The sequence below is a fragment of the Trichomycterus rosablanca genome, chromosome 13 (genome assembly GCF_030014385.1).
Source record: "Trichomycterus rosablanca isolate fTriRos1 chromosome 13, fTriRos1.hap1, whole genome shotgun sequence".
Lineage (NCBI taxonomy): Eukaryota > Metazoa > Chordata > Actinopteri > Siluriformes > Trichomycteridae > Trichomycterus > Trichomycterus rosablanca.
The window spans coordinates 32,059,955-32,084,200 of record NC_086000.1 but is presented as its reverse complement, the minus strand read 5'-3'; the positions used below and the strand labels follow the sequence as shown (position 1 = coordinate 32,084,200).

Here is a 24,246-nt window from a genome sequence, read left to right as displayed (position 1 = left end):
GCACATTTCCCTAAAGTTCTAGAGTTTTGGTGCCAAAACACTAAACAACCTATTGTCCATGGAAGAATCCAAATCTTTAGTACTGCCAGAAGAAAGCAAGAAGAAACTCTGGCTTCAGTGTAAAAAAAAAAACCATTCAATCAGGTAACAGGAGGTGAGATAATAAAACGTTTAAACAGGTCAATGTATGATGTATAATAAAGTCCAGTATGGAGTATAGATTTTATAAATGTAATTTCAAATAAACAAAATACATTTTTAAAAATGGTTCGAAAGTAAAAATCCCACATTTATGAATAAAAAGGGAAACACTTTCTTAGTAACTTATTTTTGAGATTTAGTACTTTAAGTAATTTAGCTAATTACTACGCCAAAGCCGTAATCACAATATACTGTATATTCAGATATGTTTGTATTGTCCCCCAATACACTGATCTAAAAATATACATAAATATATTCCACTTACTAGCATGGTGTAATGTTAGGATCTGCCAGTGTTCATCAGTGGTTGATATGGTAGGCATGTTTTAGAATGGCAGGTACACCCCCACCCCCAGTTTTCAATTCACGGCTGTGGCCTTGCATTATGCTTTACTCATTTGCACTGTCTAACCTTGCTTTTGACGCTTCTGCATTGTGTCAACATAAAATAGGCTGCAGTGTAGGAGCAAAAAGCAGCTTGTTTCAGATGGCTTTCTGTCTTTTTTAAATCAAGCTGTTCCAGCAACATGAGCAAGCAAAATTTATTACTGATTTTCCTTCTTGAGGGGCTGCACGCTCCACTCAGTTCTGCAATAAAATCCAAATATCATTACAGAACACACAGTGGCTGCATTCGCTGAGACAAAGACATAAATTATTAGAGCGCATCTGATACACTTTCAGTTTTTATAAGATTTCGCTGCTGGTTTGAAAAAGACCTTTAAAAATGCACTTGTGTGTTCCTGTCTGGCCAAAGCTCAGGCAAAATAATTTAAGGTGGGAGATTGGTTTTATACATGACTAGTTAATTAAATTGTAAAAAGGGGTGTAGAAAGAACTATAAACAAGCACAATCTGAGGCTGAGGGGTGAATTATAGCTCACAGATTTTTGTCTAGAAAATATCTAAATATTTTATTTAAATGTATTATAAATTTATATAAACTAAATATTTTTTTCATTTATTTATTTATTAGGATTTTAACATCGTGTTTTACACAGTAGTTACTGGTTACACAAGATTGATCAGTTCAAGTTTTATGTCAAACACAGTCATGGACAATGTTGTATCTCTAATTAACCTCACGTGTACGTCTTTGGACTGTGGGAGGAAACCGGAGCTCCTGGAGGAAACCCACACAGACACGGGGAGAACATGCAAACTCCACACAGAAAAGACCCAGACCGCTCCACCTGGGAATCGAACCAGGACCTTTCTGCTGTGAGGTGACAGCGCTACCCATTGAGCCACCATGTTGCCCATTTTTTTATTTAAACTCTTATACGCAAAAGAACTGCTTATATTGATTAATAAATATTCTTTCTCTGTTTACTGAGACTTTTTGTTGTAGATTTTCATTTAATTCTCTACATGTCACTGTAATACCTTTTAAGATAAAGTGGGACAAATATTTGACATATACAGTACCTTGTAACTCGACGTCCCCTAAACTCAAAATCTTTGAAACTCGCTGCCCTTCGTCGAGAAATGTGTACTCTTAAACTCAAGGTGCTCAGCTTTTTCTTTTTTTTTTTAAATATTTATTTAATTTCAAATTAACATTAAACAGCCACTTTGTTCAGCGCTTGGCTTGAGAGTCATCAATGTGGGCATATGAGACAAATCTGCCTTTGTGTGGAATAACTGTGGAATGAAGAAGTAAAGATAAAGTGAAGGTTTTAATGTATTTTTTATTGATAACTCAATTGTATTTCAGTGTTTGTTATATTGTATGTGTTATTTCCAGTGTATAAGTGTCAAAAACTACCCCATTATTTTACATAAGCCTAAAATATATGCAGTTTCACAGGACCATGAAACACATTACCAGGTTTCCCATACATCCTTATGGAAAAAATACTTAATGTCTTTTAAACTCAACGCCACTCCCAGAATCAACTGATGCTGAGTTTCAAGGTACCACTGTATTTAGAAACTGGGAAGTTCAGCAGATGACAAGGACAACTGGCAAAGTCAATTTCCCAAATAAAAGTTTCAAAACTAAACCAAAATGCTGCAAAAATCTAATTATTTTTACTGTGAATGTTGTAAAGGTGCAATCGCCAACAACTACTTTGCAACAAAGAAATGTCATTAATTTGTTTTAGCAGCAAATCCATTTAAACATTTTCTTTTGCCTAAAAACATTTAGTCTCTATCTGTAAGTGCAAGGTTTTGAAGTATGCACATTTGAATTAGATATACGAACTGAAACAATATAAAATAAATTTTATTCTTACTTAAGTAATCTCCCCTTTGACATGTACAGCACACATAGCTAGGAGAGCTAGCAATATCGCTAATGCTAGTTCGCAAACACAGTGTGTTTTAATCTGATACTCAGTAAAAGTTTTAATCATTCGTTGATGTGCAATATCAAGTTCCAAGACATATAATACTTGTGAAATACTAGTTTAGTTAAAGTGATGAATACTAATAAACTGAGCACAGCCTAAACATGTAAACAAGCTCCAAAAAATCACTTATAAAGTAGGATGCTTTAACAAACATGGACGTTTAAAAATGTACAGATATTAAGCTTGACTCTGATCCAGCTAGATGCTCTCCTGATCTACTTATGAGCGGTGGCCAACATTCAAATTGCTTCATTTTAAAAGCAGTATTTTTAGATTTGACCTTGAGTATTGAGAGAATGGTGCCACAGGCTCTCAAGAGACATTGGAATAACTTTCATATACTCAGGACACCCAGTTTGACCCCATTTACTTTCAGGGGTACTGTCCTAATACCAAATTTGGCCTAGATAATCATAATGGCTTTGTAATTTGCAGAGTGGTTATGCGGTGTAACCCTTGACAGTGCATGCTAGACTCACATTAAGCAAACCACTTTAATTCCTTGTTCAACCCATAAAATACACCATGCTGAGGTGAAAACAGTGTGACTGGAAAGTAAATCACCTTGTAACTAATCACTGAAATGATTGGCTACTTCTGACGATGGGCGGGCCGAAGGGATTCCTTACTGCTACTGTAATTGTGGGCTCTGCTGGCTGGTGGATGCCGTCTGCACTGAGACAGGGAATAATAGAGATCAGGGTGTGACTCTCTGTACATAACTCTGTGTGAACCTGCCTCAAGCAGGTGAAGCTATTGGTGACATCCTGGCAGTGGTGGGGCTTGAACCTGTGACCTTTACTGTGGTTACTAGTCCAGTACATTAACCGCTTGGCTACGACTGTCCTAACACAAGAGTCATGGACAATTTTGTCACTTTCATGTCTTTGGACTGTGGGAGAAAACCAGAGCTCCTGGAGAAAACCCACACAGACACAGAGAGAACATGCAAATTCCACACAGAGAGGACCTGGACCGCTTCACCTGGGAATCAAACCCAGGACCTTCTTGCTGTGAGGTGACAGTGCTACCTACTAAGCCACCAGGCAGAAAATGTTGATTCATTCGAATCCATTATATTCAAGATGTTAGGCTGCATTTACATGATGTGCAGCAAAACCGCTTTGTGCTGACTGTGCCAGCTTCATGTCATACAGACTAGCGGTCAGTTTGAAGATATTATGTAGAGGTTGAAGACAATTGAGACATGGCAGTGAAAAAATATCTGCTACTCTAAAAGACTAGATCATTTATTTTCTTGCTTTATTTGCTACATCATTGAACTGAAAGATAAAATCTGAGATCTGAGAATGTAGCTCTGCAGAAACATTTAGAGTTTGAGATCCTAATTTTCTTTGGGAGGGTTGCTGCTCATCTCTTACAGTTTCTAATCCTGATTTTTGGATTCATTAACAGGCTCATTTGTGTTTCCTCTTGAGTAATTCCAAATTTGGCAAGTTTATTCAACACTCATTTAATGGACTGGCATTACTTTTGAGACTGAATTGTTATAGCAACAAGAAAAATAATAAAACAGTATTTTTTTACTACTATTATTGGCAATAAAACATTTTTTTTTATACTTATATTTTATCCCCTCTTTTTCCCCCCAATTTTTATCCCCCAGTTTAGTCGTGTCCAATTACCCTGATTGCGTCCTCTATACTGATTCGACTCTTCACCGCTGACTGAGGACGCCTCTCAACTGACATACGCCCCCTCCGGTATGTACAGTCAGTACAGATAGTGCATTTTTCACCTCCACGAGTCGAGTTCATATACTTGACAGGCACTGTGTACGGAGGGCCACACCCCCATCAGCATTATTCCTCAGCCCTGTGCAGGCGCCATCAGTCAGCCAGCAGGGGCCGCAGTCGCACCAGTTATGAGGACCTATGATCAGACTAACAACCCTGAACAACAGCCAATCGTTGTTCATACTGCCGCCCAGCCTAGTCGGAGAGGCAGAGCCGAGGTTCGATACGATGTATTCGAAACCCCAACTCTGGTGAGCTAGCGTAATTTACCGCTGCGCCACCTGAGTGGCCTGGCAATAAAACATTTATTTACATTTTTAGCTTTTAGGAGACACTTTTATCAAAAGTGACTTACAACTGAGACTGTACACATGTTGACATGTGGACGGTGGTAGCCTAGTGGGTAGAGCTTTGGGCTATCAACCGAAAGGTTGAGAGTTTAAATCCCAGCTCTGCCATGCAGCCACTGTTGGGCCCTTGAGCAAGGCCCTTAACCCTCTCTGGTCCAGGTTAAGGGTCTTGCTCAAGGGCTTAACAGCACCAACCTGGCAGATATGGGGGTTTGAACCAGTGACCTTCCAATTACTAGTCCAGTTCCTTAACTTTCCCCCTGCCCGCACAATGAAGTCATCAAAAGTATGTGAACACCTCACCATGAGCCTGATGAACACCCTCTGGAAAGAAGGCTTTGCACAAAATTTGAGAATGTCTGTAGGAATTTGCTCACATTAAGCCAAAGCAGCATGTTGAACAGGAAGATCTGGCTCCCAAGTGATGTTCTAATTAATCCTAAATGTGTTTACTGGGGTTTGAGATCAGGGTTCTGTACAGGCCACTGAAGCTTCCCCACAGTAAAGCTGTCAAACCATGTAGTGGGTACAACCATGGCAGAACAGGCGAGAGGCTTCTCCAAACTGTTACCACAAAGTTAAAAGACATAATTTATTGTAAATGATTCATTTGATATTCCGGCTAGCAATGTGTGTGGCTGAAACATCAAATCTCAGTAATTAAAAGAGGTGTCCCTATAGTTTTGGCCATATGGTGTATAATCACCCAAAGTTTTGTTTGTTTGTTTATTAGGATTTTAACGTCATGTTTTACACTTTGGTTACATTCATGACAGGAACGGTGGTGACTCGTTACACAAGATTCATCAGTTCACAAGTTTAATATCAAACACAGTCATGGACAATTTAGTGATTCCAATTCACCTCACTTGCACGTCTTTGGACTGTGAGAGGAAACCGGAGCACCTGGAGGAAACCCATGCGGACATGGGGAGAACATGCAAAATCCACACAGAAAGGATCGAACCCAGGACCTTCTTGCTGTGAGGAGACAGTGCTACCCACTTAGCCAATGTGCTGCCCCACCCAGAGTTTCTTCCAGAATTACAGCGGTTTAGTCCCCATGCTACAGCACATTTTCTTCATAGAAATGCTGTTTTGCTGTGTGATTAACTCTGTGTTTAAGGTCATGAAGAAAACGTATGATTCCTCTCTCAGAGGTGGACGGGGGAGCTGATGGAAACATCAGTCAAGACAAGAGAAAACCATCAGGCAGTCCTTGCTCTTCTATCAGATCGAACCCAGTCATAAATCTGTCTCTGGTCACTTTCCACCGTAAGCACATAAGAATGACACTACAGCTGTGTCATGCCACCAGTTCAGGTTTTCCTTCACATGTTTAGCACATCACAAAGTGTATGTCTATCACTGCACTGCTGCTTTAATGCAGAAGCTGAAAGACTTAGTCACTGGCACATGGATGTAACTGACAATATTGCTCCGAACAATGTTTAACCTCAAGTATTCAAGTATAGAAAATTTACCCAACAAATACATTCAAAATAGATTATTTTAACGTTGGGAGCAAAAAGAAACATTTAATTAGATACATCACAAAAGTTAAGTTCATTTGACTTACAGCTACTCGAGTAAAAGAGAAAAGAACTGAATTATTTTTCATAGAAATGAGTGTCAGTGATTACAGAACAGGCTGCAAAAATAGCTTCCGCAAACACAAATAAATCCTAATGAATGTTTTAGCTGTGAAGACAATTCAGTTACCAATTTTATACCAATTATACCATTTTACACATAAACAATTCAAACCTAGTTGTGAAGTCTTAATGTTTGGGGGTGAAGTGCATCATGTTCAGGGACAGGAAAAGAAAAGCACTGCTATTGATGCAAAGCCCCAGTGTGATTAGTCCTGACACACTCGAATGTCATTTGTATGGAAAACTGAAGCCGTACAGAATAATGTGACATTAGGCTGCATTAGTTTGTATGATGGAATTTTAGATCATATACATTAGAGTTAATAAAACAAACACTATTATAAAGTGTATTTTCACACAGTTAACGATTTAGTGATTGATTCGAGTCCCTCACTCTTTTGGAGGCTTTGAGGATACAAGTACTGCAATGAGTATATCAAAACAAAAAAGTTCACATATACACCGATCAGGCATAGCATTATGACCACCTTCCTAATATTGTGTTGGGCCCCCTTTTGCTGCCCCATACACAACAAACTGTGATGCACTGTGTATTCTGACACCTTTCTATCAGAACCAGCATTAACTAATTAAACCAATGAGCGTTGGCAGCACATGACCCTGTCGCTGGTTTACCACTGTTCCTTCCTGCAAATTGAGTATCTGCCGATACCGATACCAATCCGATACCGTCATTTCTCCTCTCAAACAACTAAGCAGTAATAACACGTCTCAATGCACCATGGTTAAAGTAGCTATCTAAATAACAATGCTCAGACTGTAAAACAAATATTCTAAAGGACTAAATACAGAACCTACATCATCACATATGCAAAACTGCTGTTTTTTTTTTTTTAAAGCATTTTCTCCCTTTTCCTCCCCCTTTTTAGCGCATCCAATTGCCCAATTGCATCATGCTTCCTCTCCGCCTATGTCGATCCCTGCTCTGACCGAGGAGATCGAAGCTAACCCACGCCCCCTTCGACATGTCGTCAGCAAGCCGTATGCATCTTATCACCCACACATTGACAAGTGTTGTGCCACCTAGCGTTGTGTATGGAGAGACACACCCTAAGAGCACTCTTTCCTCATCTCTGTGTAGGCGCCTTTCTGACAGAGAGAGACTCATTCAGCTTAGTCCCGCCCATCTGAACAACAGGCCAATCGTTGTGGTCGCTCAGCCTTCAGCCGGCAAGGCAGAGCTGAGATTCGATATGATGTATTCTAGATCCAGCTCTGGTTGCAGCGTGTGTGTTTACCGCTGCGCCACCTGAGTGGCAACAAAACTGCTGTTTTTATTCTAACTTTTACACATAAAACATTTAGCAGTATTTTTGGCTTGCTTAACAAAAGTGTCTACAATTAGAAGATGTGGATGTCAATCAAACGCGATGGACCAATTGAATTGATGCAGAGTTGAGATTTTCTGTTAAGGTTCTGTCACGTTTTTAGATTATTAAAAACCAAAGAGCGCTTATTAAAAAACCCTGCTTGATTTTGAAGAGGACGTCTGTGGCTAAACGGGAAACGGTGTAGTTTGTTTTATTTCATAACACTAATAGATTAATCGTTAAGGATGTGAGAGATCTCCAAGCCGGGACAAGATAGGTTTTCTTTATCTCAGGTGAGCAATTTATCATTTATAAAGCAGTTTTAATTGTGTTTAAACAGTGTTTTTAGATGTGGCAGTAGTAGATTATTTTTTTAAATGCTAAAAGTTTGTGTGTTTTAATTTCTGAATGGCTGTTGCAAATGAGTTGTAGATCAGTGGCACATGTTAATGATGTCATCAAGCGTGAGTGGCAATAAACGGCGCTCTGTTGGAACATATCATCATGTGTTATTTGCTTTACACATGAACAATGGCCTTATTAACATTAAGTTTTATTTACATTAAGCAACAGTATCGGCTCGGATTACATGTTTTCCAGTACTGGTCCGATATCCGATCCAGTGATGTGGGCCAATATCGGACCGATACAGAGTATCAGATCAGTGGCAGCCCTAAGATATACTAATCCTGCAGTCATACTTTGCAAAAGGTTCTTTACCAAACAGATGCTTGGACAATAAACGGCCGTCCAAGAAAAACAATCTAAGAGTCCAAGAGTAAAATCCTGTTAGAAGGTAATTTCTATGAGAGATAATGTACAAATTTAAAAAGGTTTTCTGAGTGAAGGTAAGTGCTTAATGACTTTGTTTAAAAGACTTTCTTCAGTTGTCCTTAGTCAGATGTGTCCACATACTTTTGGCCATATGTGTAGGTTTATGTAACTTTTCAGTGTGTATTGTTAATAAGTTTGGGAACCCCTGGCATGCACTGCTTTTATTTAATGAGGAGTTTAACACAAACATTATAATCCTTACTAATTTACTTAACTCCATCAGTTGAAGGAACAGCAAGCATCCAATCCTAATATTAGTTATTGAGTGTTGATTGTGCCGAATGATAATTATAACCCATTTTATGCATGTGTAGATGCTTTGCTCATTTACTCAGTAGGCACTCTATGTGACAGCAACCAAACTGTTATAACTAAACCTAGTATGAATTATTTGATCATGTAGTGACATAAAAAGCAATCTAAGACTTCAGTAAAGATTCAGCTAGTAAATTCACACTTGTGAGCTTTAGATTGCTTTTATGCAACGCTTTATGTCATCTTGGATGCTTTTAAATTAAATAATGCTCACTGCCTTGGGTGATGATCACTATTTTCATTTGGAATACTATTAGATAGAATTGCATGTGGTTTAGGCCCAAAACATGGACATGTTCATATTAAAAGCAATTTGACTGGGCTGTTATCATGAGCTAAAAGAAGCATGTGAGGCATTTACACTTTTGACCATTCTGAATGAATGATTCCTTCTGGCTGCTTCTGTTAGAGGTCAAAGCAGCAGATCATTTGTCTGAATATCAGATTTAGCAGTTTTTATGCCGGGCACACTTCTTGACATAGCCGTCCTATTTATCTAGACTTGGGACCGGCACTAAGGGTATGTTAGTGCAGTTCACGTAATAGTTTCTGTTTTTCTATATCCAGCCTGAGATTACACCAGGACATGCTCACTTTGGGTCATTATAAATAATAATACTTCATCTATTCATTTTAAGGGTTAAAATACAATATAAGGGTGGCGCAGTGGTAAAAACACACGCTAGTGCACCAGATCTGGGATTTCGAATACATCGTATCAAATCTCAGCTCTCCCATCTGGCTGGGCTAAACGGCCACATGAACAACGATTGGCCTGTTGTTCATATAGGGGTGGTGTATTAAGCCGGATAGGGACTCCTTGTAACTGATGCACTTCGACCTCTGCTGGCTAACTGATGGCGCCTGCACAGAGGCGGGAAAAGAGTGCGGATCAGGGTGTGTCTCTCCGTACACAAGGCTGATTCGCATATATGCACTCGCCTAGTGTGGGTGACAAAATGCATACGGCTGCTGCCCATGTGTCGGAGGGGGTGTGGGTTAGCTTCGTTCTCCTCAAATCAGAGCGGGGGTCGGCATTAGTGGAGAGGAAGCATGATGCAATCGGGCAATTGGACGAGCTAAAAAGTTATAGAGAGAAATATACAAAACCTATTAGTCTGACTAGACCAAGATTTGCCCTACACAAAAACAGCACTGGATCCATGTATCTACATATTTGGCACCCCTGATTAGCAGTTTGAGTCGAAGTGAGGCATATGGGTAAAGTCTAGATAGATGTTTAGATAGACAGAACTTTGTTATTCCAGAGGGAAATTGTTTAAGTGAAGGATGCAATTGTGTGTGCGATCCATAATGGCAGAGGTCAAGTGTGCAGTGGGCTTTGGGCACACACGCCTCACTCACGTCACAGACAGCAGTCTTTGAAGACGAGCGATGTCACTCAGTGTGACAGAACAAGATGCCTCGCAGCAATAAAAAGAGACTGTCAGACATGAAACAAGGCAGATTAAAAACACTCCAGCAGCATGTCAATATCAGTTAATGCCTACAATTATAAATAGACTCGCTCTGTTCTACTCTAGTTAAAAGACTTACTAATTCAACACATTGCAGCGCACAATATAATGTAAAAAATTAGCAGTACAACAGCTTTAATCTAAGAAGAAAATTAACCATTCACTATTAACAAAAGCTATTCTGCTAAAGCAAACCCTTAAAAAATCTCATCACGGCTTTACAGCACCAGTGTGCCAATCCACACCTGTTTGTTTCCAGCTGAAACTAAACTATCTGAGGACAGGGTGCGTGCCACATGCTGGAATTTGTCACATTGAAATCAATAATGTAGATGATTGCAGAGTCGAAATAACAATTAAGCAGTCAGGAAAAAAGGCCTGATGACAAGGTATAAAACTTACGAGGACAAAATCAGAAGGTCAGCCAGAGTTTTGTATACCTGGATGTTAATCAATTTATTATTGTATATATTCTTTGTAATTTAAAATGTTTGTTCTATCTTTTTGTGCCATTATTTTGTATTATTGTTATATTTTGGTTTAGAAAATGAATTAAAATTCAAAATCTAGTATTCAGACCCTTTGTTGCAACACTCTAAATTGTGGTCAGGTGCATCACGTTTAACTTTAATTATCCTTGAGATGTGTCTAGAACTCAACCGGAAGTTCACTGTTGCAACTGGCATAAACATAGGTTGGTAATGTGCACACCTGGGTCTATAAGGGCCTACAAATTATACTACACTGTTGAGATGAAAAGCAAGCCATGAAGCCTCAAAAAAAATCTGTAAATGGATGTGATCAAATTGTGGCAAGACATGAAAGAAGCTTGGCATAATCCTGTCATAAGGCCAAACTGGGTATCCAGGCAAGAAGAGCCTTAGGACCCTATAGGAATATCTGTGGAGAGATGGGAGAACCGTCTCTGCAGCACTCCATAAATCAAACCTACACGGCAAACAGGCAAGACAAAAGCACAGGAGGACACTGCAGAGGCACTGCACATCACCTTGTTATTATAAACCTTAAAGTGAAACGTGGTGGTGGCAGCATCATGCTATGGGGGTGATTCACAGTGGCAGTTCCAGTGAGACCAGTGAGACTGGTAAGAATCAAGGGATGGATGAATGCAGCCACATATAGGAACATTCATGAAGAAAACCTTCTCCAGAGCACAAGCAAACTCAGCAGTCTGAGTGACAGTTCACCTTCAACAGCACAGTGACCTGAATGTCTTGAGTGGCCCAAACCAAAACCCAAACTTAAAGCCCACTGAACATCTGTGGAGAGACCTGAGGATGGCATTTTAGAGCTGTTCATCATCCACTCTGAGAGGATACGTCATGAAGAATGGGATTCTGCCCAAATCCAGGTGTGCAAAGGTTGCAGTAACTGCTGCAAAAGGAGCATCTAAAAATATTAAATAAAGGGTCTGAATACACTTGTGAGTAAGAGATTTTAAACTCTCACCTCTAATTAGAGGTAATTAAGTGTTAATTCGTGTATTAAAAATGGCAATTAAATCCAATTAAAATCAAATCACAAAGTGCAAAAAAGTCAAGGGATTTGAACACTTTCTGAATCCTCTGTATATAATTACAGTACAGTTTATCTACATTAGCTGACTTTCATTATGTGTTCTGTGAGATCTAACAGCACATGGAGGGTTATTATGTGCCAAGCTGGGAATTTTAGCTTTGAATATAATATAAAATATTATAAAGTTTGAGTTAGAAACTCATGTGTGGCTGTACACTGTACACAGTGCTGGTGTCCGCACACTGTTGGTGGGTACGCGTGTGTTTCAAATCTGTGTTCTTACTCAGTCCTCACTGTAACTGCGCTCTAAATTGAAGTCAAGTGTCAGCAGTTGGAAAGGAATTTAAATGGCATTTTGAACTAACAGCAGTCATCAAGCAACGTCTTGATTATTGGTTAACCGTTGGCGTCCCTAGTTCAGCCCACCCACCAAAATATCCAGCCAGCAGCATGGTGAAGGAGTTAGATGAGAATAGACACACTTTATAAAGAAGATAAGCTATAGCCTGAGACAGTGCAATTAAGAGCTGTACCAACATACTGTTTGAGAAGAACAGCATCACAGCGAGAACTGTGCTGCGCTGTGCTGAGAACGCCACTGCAATGCAACTATAATTATTACCCAACATGTTTACACAACTGCTCCTGTGTGAGTCCCAAAGCAAAGCCACATTAGCCATCCTCGTTCACAGTTAAAAAATTACAGCAAACGCTGAATTAATTAGCTCCACATCGGCGGAATACCGTGAGAGCGAATACAAAACCCGCCCTACTTTCCTTCTCTTCATCTCTTCATTTCAAACACGCTGATTCGATTAAATATTTACTCATGAAGAAAATGGTGTAATAAAAAGATTGCTTTACAAGGGATTTCTCATTCAGGGGACTCCTCTTACCCACAATCCCACAGGGGTTTCCTATCAAGCCCCTTTGCTTACACAACCGGCCGAGTGTCTCGGTTAAATCATATGAACAGGCCGCTAATCATAAATGCAACAACGCTGAGTTATTACCATGCTGCACAGCCAATGCCCTGCAGGCATCATTATGTACAATGAGTGTCACTACTTCTGATCCAAGAAACTGGTTCTACACAGACCTACTGATGCGCCGCCCGCAACCAAACATGTGAGTAAAGATAAAAGAGAAGCTTTAGACAGGAGAAACTCACGTCTGGTTTGGGAACGAAGGCTCGTCCAGGGATGGTGAAGCAGTTCTTTACAGTACTCAAATACTGTGCCATGATGGAGAGACGGCTGCGCTGCCTGCTTCCAGGGTTTGCTGTTAATCTCTGGAGAAAAAAAAAAACAGAAAAAGGGAAGTCACTCTAAACCAGAGGTGGGCAATTACATTTTCCAAGGGGCCACGTGAGAAACTGGGACTGTTGTGGAGGGCCGGACCAATAGGGTGAACTTAATTCTGCACAATATTAGTTGTATCTCTGTATAAAAAGCAGTACATTGTACAGTTGTGATACGCTGTTACTGTTAAGAGTAGATGTTACAATCAGGCAATAGGGCGACAGGGTAGCACTGTCGCCTCACAACAAGAAGGTCCTGGGTTCGATCCCCAAGTAGGGTCCTTTCTGTGTGGAGTTTGCATGTTCTCCCCATGTCCGTGTGGGTTTCCTCCCACAGTCCAAAGACATGCAAATGAGGTGAATTGAAGACACTAAATTGTCCATGACTGTGTTCGATATAACCTTGTGAACTGATGAATCTTGTGTAATGATTAACTACTGTTCCTGTCATGAATGTAACCGAAGTGTAAATCATGACATTAAAATCCTAATAAACAAACAAACAAACAAACAATCAGGCAATAAAAATGAGAAGCAGGCAGAATAAAATAATCAACTTCACGAAATCAGAAGTGAACATAATGTGCAGGATTTTAAATCAACTTTCCACAAAGTCTTATTGCTATTTTGTTTGGATGTGTAAAACGAAATAGTCATTGTTGCTTTTGCAGTTTGGCCAGTGACACTTCAGGTGTGACGCTCTGCACCATTCAAGTTCTTATATTTATCTGTGTGTTTACTACTGTAATGGCGATTTCAACCCTAGATTTAAAAGGTGATCCTTAAACAGCTTTATATTCAGTAAATAAATACTTATTTACTTAAAGTTTGTGTCTAGTTTAAATTCTACTGTCTATCAATCACACTCAGTTCTGTTCGGTTCAGTGAAAATGGATACACTCACACACGAAAATTGAAACTTACATACATTTAAAGAAATATCGGTCTCTTCAAAATAAAAACAATCCTCTTATATGGCATGTGTGATGTACATTTATTTATGTCTGATTTTTAATTACCACTGACCTCATGCGGGCCGGTTGTGGACAGCCAAAGGGCCGAATGTGGCCTGCGTGCCGTACAATGCCCAGGTCTGCTCTAAACTATAGAAATCTTATAAAATGTGGACATATATAGAGAAAATGTAAAGAATATGAAAATACAAGTCTGGGAATAAAAATGTATCTAATCTGGGCACTGGTGTGTGTATGTACAATATGAAGAGATTATTTAAGGTTGGACAAACATTATAATGTTTGTAAGCCTTCCAGCTAACTGCATGCTACAATGTCCTGATTCAGCAAACATCTATGCTGTTCAGAAATACAAGTAACAAGTATCTGGTTTTATTTTAAAAATGCACTGTGATACAAGAGAGAAAATGAATAATTAAACATTTTAATTTTAGCCTTTCAGCCTTTATTTAACGACAAACACATCAACACTAAATAAAGCCCGATAAATAACAAAATTAAAATCCTTACAGGAACAAAGCCTCAGTCTTTATTTAAAATGGCACTGGCGGCACAACCTTGGTCCACAGAGACAATACAGCTGACATTTCATTAAAGACTGAAGAGCCGGATCCAATCATCCAAGGTCAGAGCTGTTCTGCTACGATTTAACACCTCTGCTGACACAGAAACTCTAAAGAAAACGGACAATCATATTCTGCAGCAGGAAACTGTCACAGATCCCAACTAATGTAACAAGCAGTCAGCCCACATTAATACACATGTTGATCCTCTCTGTAGGTTGGACGTTGGACCTTTCCCAAACTGTTGCAACAAGGTTGGAAGCGTATCATTGATATATATATATATATATATTTGATTTTAAACACCCATTAGCAATAGGTGTGACAAACACCTGAACTCATAATTAGGAGGGGTGTCCATATACTTTTAGCTATGTAGTGTAATTCCAGTGTAAAGACGTCTGGAAGATAACGTACAGGTTTATTCACACTGTTGTTTAAAGTTCTCACCTCTGCTACCTCTTTTTGGAAGGTTAGTGTGAGTCTTGTCCGTCCATACATGAAGGGGCCGCTCCTGTTGGCCATTTCCTCCAACCACTTAATCATCAGTGGAGTGGAGACACTAAATGGAAGGTTTCCGATGATGTGCAGATCAGGAGGATCTGAAGACAAAAAAAAGACACCAGTGTGTTTCACTACACAGCCTCATTTCAATGTCATTTCTTTCATTTCAACAACTGCTTTATCCTGGTCAGTGTCACGGTTAGACTGGTTCCACAAGGAAACACTGAGCGCAAAGCAGGAATACCATGGACAAGCAAAAAAAAAGATGTCCTTGATTTGCTAAAATGTCAGAACACGTCAGAACTCATTATTACGTGCCTTTTTTGTTTATGCATTTTCTTCCCCTTTTTCTCCCAAATTTAGCAAGAAAAGCATATCCAATTACCCAACCTCTCTACTTATGTTAATCTCCACCCTGGCTGAGGAGAGCCAAAACCGAAACGTGTGCAGTAGCCAACTGCATCTTTTCACCTGCACGAGGCGAGTTCATATGTGGATTAGATTTCTGTACGGAGAGCCACACCCGGATCAACGCATTATCCCTCGTCTCTGTGCAGGCGCCATCAATCAGCCAGCAGAGGTTGTAATTGCATCAGTTATGAGGTCCTGGCTCTGGCTCCCACCCTGTATGAACAACAGCCAATCGTTGTTCATTTAGGAGCCCAGCCCAGCCGGATGGCAGAGATGAGTTTCGAACCAACAAGAAATGTCAGCTCTGTTGTGCTAGCGGGTTTTACCGCTGTGTCACCTAAGCAGTCTTACTGCGTGCTTTACGGCTATTTTAAAGTTCTTTCTGTTCTCTTCAGAACAGTTTTTCGCTCCAGCCATGTTGAATTTTGTAAACTTCCTCTATGACCCGCTTAAACTTTCAGATTGGGACTGTAATGGGATACAGGTGTTTTCATGGTTATTATTTATCTATTTAACATATAATTTAAAGGATCAGCTATTACTTCACTCACTTCATATTATACATTAAAACAGCAGTACACTGAGATTTGTTATTTAAATAAACATGCATACAAGACAATGTGATTAAAATGTCGCTTACCCTCATCCCATTTTCTGGCTATATGGGCTGGGAAACCTCTGTCCATCCTGTAACTGAGAACATCTCCATGGACTATTCTGACTTTATTAGGAGCCGCCTCAGATATAAGCTGCTCAAACATACAACAAACAAAACCTGATTTAATACCTGAGAAAGTAAGATCATATAAACATCTGCAAGAAAAAGACTGTGAACCCTTTGAAACGACCTAGTAGAGTTAGCAGTAGAAGCAGTGTGTCTTTAACAGTGTGAGATAGATGCTGGTCAGATTTACACAACTATGAGGAAAAGTTGTAAAATGTGTATGCTGGACAGAACTAGACACTCAGCTAGTTCTGTCATTTCCTCCTTCAGACACACAAGTCTCAGCTCGCATCTCAGCATGTCTGCGAGATATCTCACAATGGATGTCAGCTCATCATCTAAAACTTAATCCCAGCAAGACAGAGATGTTGCTCATTCCTGGAGATCAGTCTCCAACCCAGGACCTAGTCATCTCTCTTGATGACTCCCAGATCAGACCATCTGATAAGGTAAGAAGCCTTGGTGTTGTCCTGGATGACCAGCTGACCTTCTCTCCTTATATAGCCAACATGACAAGATCGTGCCGGTTCCTCCTGTACAACATCAGGAAGATTCGACCATTTCTCTCCAGGGAAGCTACCCAGATTCTGGTCCAACTCCCTCCTGGCAGGAGCTCCCATGTCCACTATTAAACCCTTGCAGCTCATTCAAAATGCAGCTGCCCGTCTGGTTTTTAACCAGCCCAAACACTGCCACATCACCCCACTGCTGCGTTCTCTTCACTGGCTTCCTGTAGCTGCACGCATTCAGTTTAAAACACTGATGCTCGCCTACAAAGCCAAAAATGGACCAGCCCCAAGCTACCTTTGTGGTCTAATCAAACCCCACTCTGTATCACGCAACCTCCGAGCCACTAGTCTCGCTCGACTTGAGCCTCCACCCAGGACTAAAGGAAGACGAGCATCAGCATCAAGGCTCTTCTCTGTTCTAGCACCCAAGTGGTGGAACGAACTTCCTCTGTCTGTCCGAACATCTGAGTCTCTTGCTGTCTTTAAAAAACGATTAAAAACCCACCTTTTTACTAAACACTTAAGCTGACTTGTATTTATTTACTAACATTTTTTTTCCATTTCCAAAAAAAAAAAAAAAAAAAAAACACTTTGGTTCTAACAGGTTTCAGCAGATTTGTGTTCTTTGACTGTTTACTAAAACTACAGAACTGAAATGTTTACTATGGAAGCACTTCTGTAAGTCGTTCTGGATAAGAGCATCTGCTAAATGCAGAAAATGTAAATGTAAAAGTAAAATGTAAATGTGTATCATTCTTAGATTTAATTAATAAACTTCAGGTCATGATACATCATCTGTACTGGAGTCCAAGTAGAATACTCAACATGATAAAAGTTGTTTTTTGTTCCCTCAGTGATTGCATATGCTCCCCTCACCATGCTTTACAGTTAGGGTGATAATGCTGGTAATGTGAAGTATCTTTTTACCTTTGCAATTTTGTGCATTTCTGCCATGAAATTAAACTTTCATCTTATCTATCTGTAATTGTAGGAGACTTCTGCAGGCATTTTGGTTTCTTTTTATAGATCCTCTTAATATTGTCTTTGCAGAATGACCATTTGTGAAAGAAGTAGAACAAAACTGCATTTTATCAACTTGTAGACTACATTTACATTTTCAGCATTTAGCAGATGCTTTTATCCAAAGCGACTTACAGTACTGTGACAGTATACAGTCTGAGCAATTGAGGGTTAAGGGCCTTGCTCAAGGGCCCAACAGCAGCAACCTGGCAGTGGTGAGGCTTGAACCAGCGACCTTTTAATTACTAGTTCAATACCTTAACCACTAAGCTACGGCTAGACTAATTAGCCATATTGTGAATTAATGTAAACCAAATAAATAATTTTGTAGACTAAATCTTAATCTTTTTCCAAGTGCCACTAAGTTTGTTTTCATTGTAGCATGCATCTTTTAAACAGCTTTCTTACTGAGGAATAAAGAAAGACTAAGACTTTATATCACCTCCAACTTGATTAACTATAACAATCTTTTTTTTTTTTAAGTCTAGAGCTTATTTATTTAATTATTTATTAGGATTTTATCGTCATGTTTGACACACTTTGGTTACATTCATGACAGGACAGGTAGTTACTAGTTATCAGTTCAGGTCTTTACAGTCATGAACAATTTAGTATCTCCAATTTACCTCACTTGCATGTTTTTGGACTGTGGGAGGAAACCTGAGCTCCCGGAGGAAACCCACACAGACTTGGGGAGAACATGCAAACTCCACACAAAAAGGACTCGGACCGCTCCACCTGGGGATCGAACCCAGGACCTTCTTGCTGTAAGGCGCCAGTGCTACCTATCAAGCGCTGCCAAAAGTCTAGAGCTTAATGTGCTTTTAATCTGCTTTTCAAATGAGTTATCACTTACTTTAATTAACACATATGACTTTACACATATGATTTTACTATTAACACATATGATGTTACTAATTTATGTTCTGTCTTTGTCTACAGTATTATAGACTAATAGAATCCAAAACAAAATATCCACTGCTCAAAAATTAAGGGAACACTTAATCATTAGTATAACATAAAGTCAATTAAACGTCAGTGATTTAATCTATCCAGTTTGGAAGCATAAGTGATTGTGAATAAATTTCACCTGCTTAAGTGCAAATGAAAGTGGCAACAAGACCACCCCCAAAAATGTTTTTTGCCAGACTATTACACTTTTCTTATCCTTCCTGACTGATTCTTCTCTAGTTTTGTCTTTTGCTAGTGTCCTTGTCACTACTGGTAGCATGAAGCGGTACCTGCCACCCTTTAAGATTGCACAGGTAGTCCAGCTCCTGCAGGATAACACATTCATACATGCTGTCACAATAGGTTTACTGTGTCTCCCAGCACAGTCTCAAGAGCACAAAGCAGATACCAACACATGAAGGGCTGGACAAGGCCATAGAATGGCATCAGTTTAGCAGTAGGACCACTATCTGCTTCATTGTTCAAGAAGGAACAGAGGGAGCCCTGCTAGAGCCCTACAAAATGACCTCGAGTGGACTACTGGTGTGCATGTTTTCGAATAAACTGTCAGCAACAGACTCCATGACAGTGAGCACATGTGACAGACAAGAGAGTGGGAGCCATAATGAAATTTACACAAACTGGATCAGCATGTGATCTGATTTTTACTTCGATTTTTGGTGTTTGAATCCACCGCTGTGACCGCTGTCACATCATTTTTCCTCAAAAAATTACACAATTTATATAAAAGATTTCCAACTTGAATCATTCGACCTTCGAGATCCAATGTGTGATTTTAGTATTCTCTTGATTTTTTTTGTATGTGTATTTTAGAGTGTATTTTATTAACCAAGTATTTTGCTCATTTACAAGGGTTCACAAACTTTTTCTTGCATCTTTACATAAATTCACCATCCAACCATCAAGCAGATTGTCATACAACAATAATATGCCAACCTGTAATCCAGGTATAAAGCGCGAGTCCTTTTCCACAACCAGAACATCGGCTGCTCCTGCATTGAGGATGGATCTGGTGAGTCCTCCAGGTCCAGGTCCCACCTCACACACACAGGCATCCTTTAGGTTTCCTGCCTGTCGCACTATTTTATCTGCAACGGAAATCAAAACTGATCTATGAACCAATAACGCTGTCAGCCAGCATTAGGTGAGTCATATTTAATCTCATACTGTGATAAACCCACCTATTATATACGTGCACCTGCAGCAGGTATGTTTAGTATTTCATTCAGTCAATCTTACCTGTAAGCCTTAAGTCCAGGAGGAAGTTCTGAGAGAGCTGCTTCTGTGCTCTAAGGTTATAAAGCTTTATAATTTCCCCAATGGTGGGGAGAGGAGGCAGGCGAAAGGACGCCACTTTTCCAGATGCTGCCATTCTCACAACAGAAAAGCTAAAACAGATCAAATGCACAAAAGACGTATTAAAACGTATGTGTGTTCCAGAAAGATGAGTTGCTGGTGGTACTAGGAGGCTTTAGTTTGATCAGGGTGATATTTGTGCCTCTTTAAAATCCATGTGATACATTTACATTTATGGCATTTAGCATTTACATTTAGCAGATGCCTTTATCCAAAGTGACTTACATAAGTGTGACAGTATACAGCCTGAGCAACTGAGGGTTAAGGACCTTGCTCAAGGGCCCAACAGCAGCAACCTGGCACGAGTGGGGCTTGAACCAGCAACCTTTTGATTACTAGTCCAGTACCTTAACCGCTAGGCTACAACTGCCTGAAATGAGGCTTTATCCAAAGCAACCTACAAATGTGACTAAATACAATACAATCAATTGAGATTTAAGTGTCTTGGGCAAGGCAACCTGGTAGTTGTAGAACATAAACCAGCAACCTTCTGATTATTAGCCCAGTACCTTAACTGCTGAGCTACCACTGCAGTTACCAATGCAAACAGGTCATTTTTAGAGGCACTTGTTAGTATTAAATTTGTAAATGAAAAAAGTTTATCACCATGTTAATGAATTCATACATTAATGTTTAGAAATGTGTGACATTTTCAAAGGTCTAACTCGTTATTAGAATTGTTTCAATTTGAACCTCCTTATGTATTTTTTTTTACAATTTTACAGCTAACAGCTTTATAGCTCATACAACTTAATAAAAAAAAGAAAAGCAGAAGTGCATCTCATCAATCTCTGCAACATGAATTTGACCTCATGTCTTAAAGTACCTGCATCAATAGCTGTAACAGAAGGTCCTTATAAAACACGGTCAACAGCGCTCTCTTGTGGCTATGAATATAAATTGCAATTTAAAAAAAAGACCAGAATTGTTCTACAAAAACAAAACAAATGAATCCATATATTCTTCTAAAAAACACATTATAGCAATCAAGACTGCTCTGGGTCCGGAGCCTTTTGCAAAAATACTGGGCCCAAGACAAGAGAAAAGCCCTAATAATGAGCAGGACAACACACACTTACTTGTACATTGACACTTACAGGAAAGCTTAACATTTTTGTCGTATTGGGTGGGCGAAACTGAAAGGACAACCAAAGACACGAGGAGAACATACTAAACTCTAACCAGATAGATAGTGGAAATGGGGAACAAACCTGATTCACATAAGCTGTGTGGCACCAATGGGGGAAACGTATACACAGAAAACAAATAGGGGGAAATTAGAGTAGCAATTATAAATATACTCCAAATGAACCAAAGTATTTGGACACCAGTTTTAAATGGTAGTTACAGCTACTTCAGACAAACTCGATGTTAAGGTGCATAAAAGCAAACACACAGATATAATTTCCTAATAGACAATGACAGTAAAACAGTTGATGCTTAAAAGTTTAAAGACATTCTGCATGGTACTGACATAAGATACTGTTAATAATATTATTAACATCTTTTAAAGGCAATCAGTTTTGTCCAATTTCTGTCTTGTTGTGAAGGCACAGTGTTCCGTACAGCTGATTTTTATTTGGTTTTGTATTATATGAAGTAGAATTGTGTATTACCTCTTTTGGACAGTAAAGAGTAGAATACATGGTTTGAGTAAATATTAATCGTACTGACATGCAGGCTGATAAGACAAATAAAAACAGAGTAAACTCTACTGCACGGAACACTGTGATTTCCAGTTACTTAGTTTATACTGGGGCATTTAGATTTATTAATGCATGAAATAAATTGTGGCATAAACAGCTAAATAATTGTTCATGATCAAGCAAATATAAGTCACATATACCAACAAAAATATGAGTTTTTAATGAAACACTCTGGCGTTAGTAATAGTTTAATTGACCCTCTAAATTAACACACAGCACTTTGAAGTTAGTGTAGCAGGCTAAGCTAATAAGCTAATCAAACTACTAAATGTGTATATGTCAATAAATATCCATGTATATGAAAGCTAAAACCTTGTCCACTCTGCTAAATAAAGAAATCGCACGTCTTATAATACCATAAATAACACAATAATCTTTAAATTAAATGATGAAGAGTAAGACACGTTGTCCTCACCAGCACCGTGCTCAGCCTCTTGTTATTGAAATTTTACTGACACTGTTTCGACCAATGAAATGCCGAGTTTAATCAGACTAGCCAATCAGAAAGAACAAAGGCGGGGCTTTTCTATGACCTACAGCACTACAGACTGTTGTAGTGAATTTCAAAATGATTCATTTCAGTGATTCCGATGAATCGGTTCGTTAAAATGAATCAAATTCGTATCTCGTACCTTTCTTTACGATTGAGAGAAACAGCTATTTGTAACCATACGGGTTTTTCCATTGCTTACTTTTAGTCACCGGTTTATCTTGATGAGGAGGTCGCGGTGGGTCCGGCACCACCCAGAATCAGTTGGCACAGGGCTGCGTGGCAGAAATACATCTTGAACAGTGCACTAATTCATTGCAGTTCACCACACGAATACCTTTTCTGAGGTGGAAGAAAATCACAGTACACAAATTAAACGCCTGCAGACAACTGGGATAACATGCTAAACTCATGACAGACCTCTAGTTAATTTTACATTTACATTTTCAGCATTTCGCAGACGCCTTTATCCAAAGCGACTTACAATTGAGACCGTATACATTGCAAGTGACTGAGGGTTAAGGGCATTGCTCAAGGGCCCAACAGTGGTGACCTGGCAGATGTGGGTGACCTTCCAGTTACTAGTCCGGTACCTTAACCACTGAGCTACCACTTTTATACAGTTTTTAAACAGACATATTTTAATAAAAGCAAATAATGCATTTAACACTTTTAAAAAGATCATAACATGTCTGAACATTAAACCAGCATCATAATTAAAGTTTTTACAATATTTGTGAAAAGTGTACTGGCTTTGTTATTGCCCCACAACAATCAATCAAGTCTTCTGTATAAAGAAACCCCTTCCATTCTTTTCTTAAAACACTACTAAAATTAAAGTCTTTGCTGCTGGTTGTGCATCTTAACGTCTAAAATGATTGCCAGAATTTTCCAGAATTCTCTCTCACTGATCATTAGTTAAAGGATAATTCCAGTTATTTCTATTGATAGTGATTCTGTTTTGCACTCCTTACTTTTATTTATTTATTTTTTAAATTTTGTACAACATTATAAGGTACAGCTACATTATCTCTTCACATGGCAGCAATGGTTTCAGATGTAAACTTCCAAGTTGTAATGCATTATAAAGCAACACGAGGAAACATGACAGCGGGTCAACAAACTTAATAATTATTACCATATGTACTGGCCAGGTTATGGAAGAACAATTATGAAAAAGTTGAAAGTCACCTCTCCTTATATATGTTGCTTTGTATAACATATGAACATGTAGGTTTTAAAACGTATATTTGCAGTGGGTTTTAAGTTAAAAATTTGGTTTTATGCATGAACATTTTGTGCCACAACAGGGGCAACCTGGCTCTAATGTGTCTTGATCCAGCACCTCACCCACTGGGCTACCAGTGCCCTGATTAACATTATACAGTATAAAACGTTACAATAGCAGAAGAACAAAACACAAGATCTCAAAAAACAAAAAAGGAAACCAGCAGTTGACACCCCTGGAAAGGGGTACTAAATATACAGACTAATCATGGGGCAATTAAGGAACAGCTGTAAGCTATAACAATATAAACATTGAATGTATGTGCATGCTACAAGGGATAACTAAGACTGTTACATTTACTAAGTGTTGAAATAAGTCTGGGTGACGGTGCATTTTATGCCACCCCAAAACACCCTGGACAGGGCATAGGCATTGTAGTGATATGTATATGTCATAGTTCAGCCAATAGAGTGAGTTCACGGTTAAGAGATGTGTGGTTACAAGGTGAAGAGAGGAATAATAAAAGCGATGTTAATGGCAGCATCTACGAGTCTGTGTGCTGATTCTTCTGTGGATAAGTTGTTCCTTAAACATTGAGGAACACATACATGGTGTCAGAAGTGTTGTTGGACTTACACTGAGACTGTGAGTAAAAGAATTAAAGGAATTTTT

General features: G+C 39.1%; 1 protein-coding gene across 1 annotated transcript in view; it reads right to left on the bottom strand.

The window, feature by feature from the left end:
• Positions 1–22,297, bottom strand: part of tfb1m (transcription factor B1, mitochondrial) — a 49,953-nt gene extending 27,656 nt beyond the window's left edge. Inside the window, exons 1-6 of the mRNA XM_063007446.1 lie at positions 22,272–22,297; positions 20,034–20,182; positions 19,731–19,882; positions 16,210–16,318; positions 15,105–15,256; positions 12,989–13,108 (exon numbers count right to left, since the gene is read on the bottom strand). Coding sequence (XP_062863516.1) covers positions 12,989–13,108; positions 15,105–15,256; positions 16,210–16,318; positions 19,731–19,882; positions 20,034–20,166 — 666 coding nt within the window. The 5' untranslated portion in view covers positions 20,167–20,182; positions 22,272–22,297. The remainder of the gene's footprint in view (positions 1–12,988; positions 13,109–15,104; positions 15,257–16,209; positions 16,319–19,730; positions 19,883–20,033; positions 20,183–22,271) is intronic.
• Positions 22,298–24,246: the final 1,949 nt, after the last annotated feature.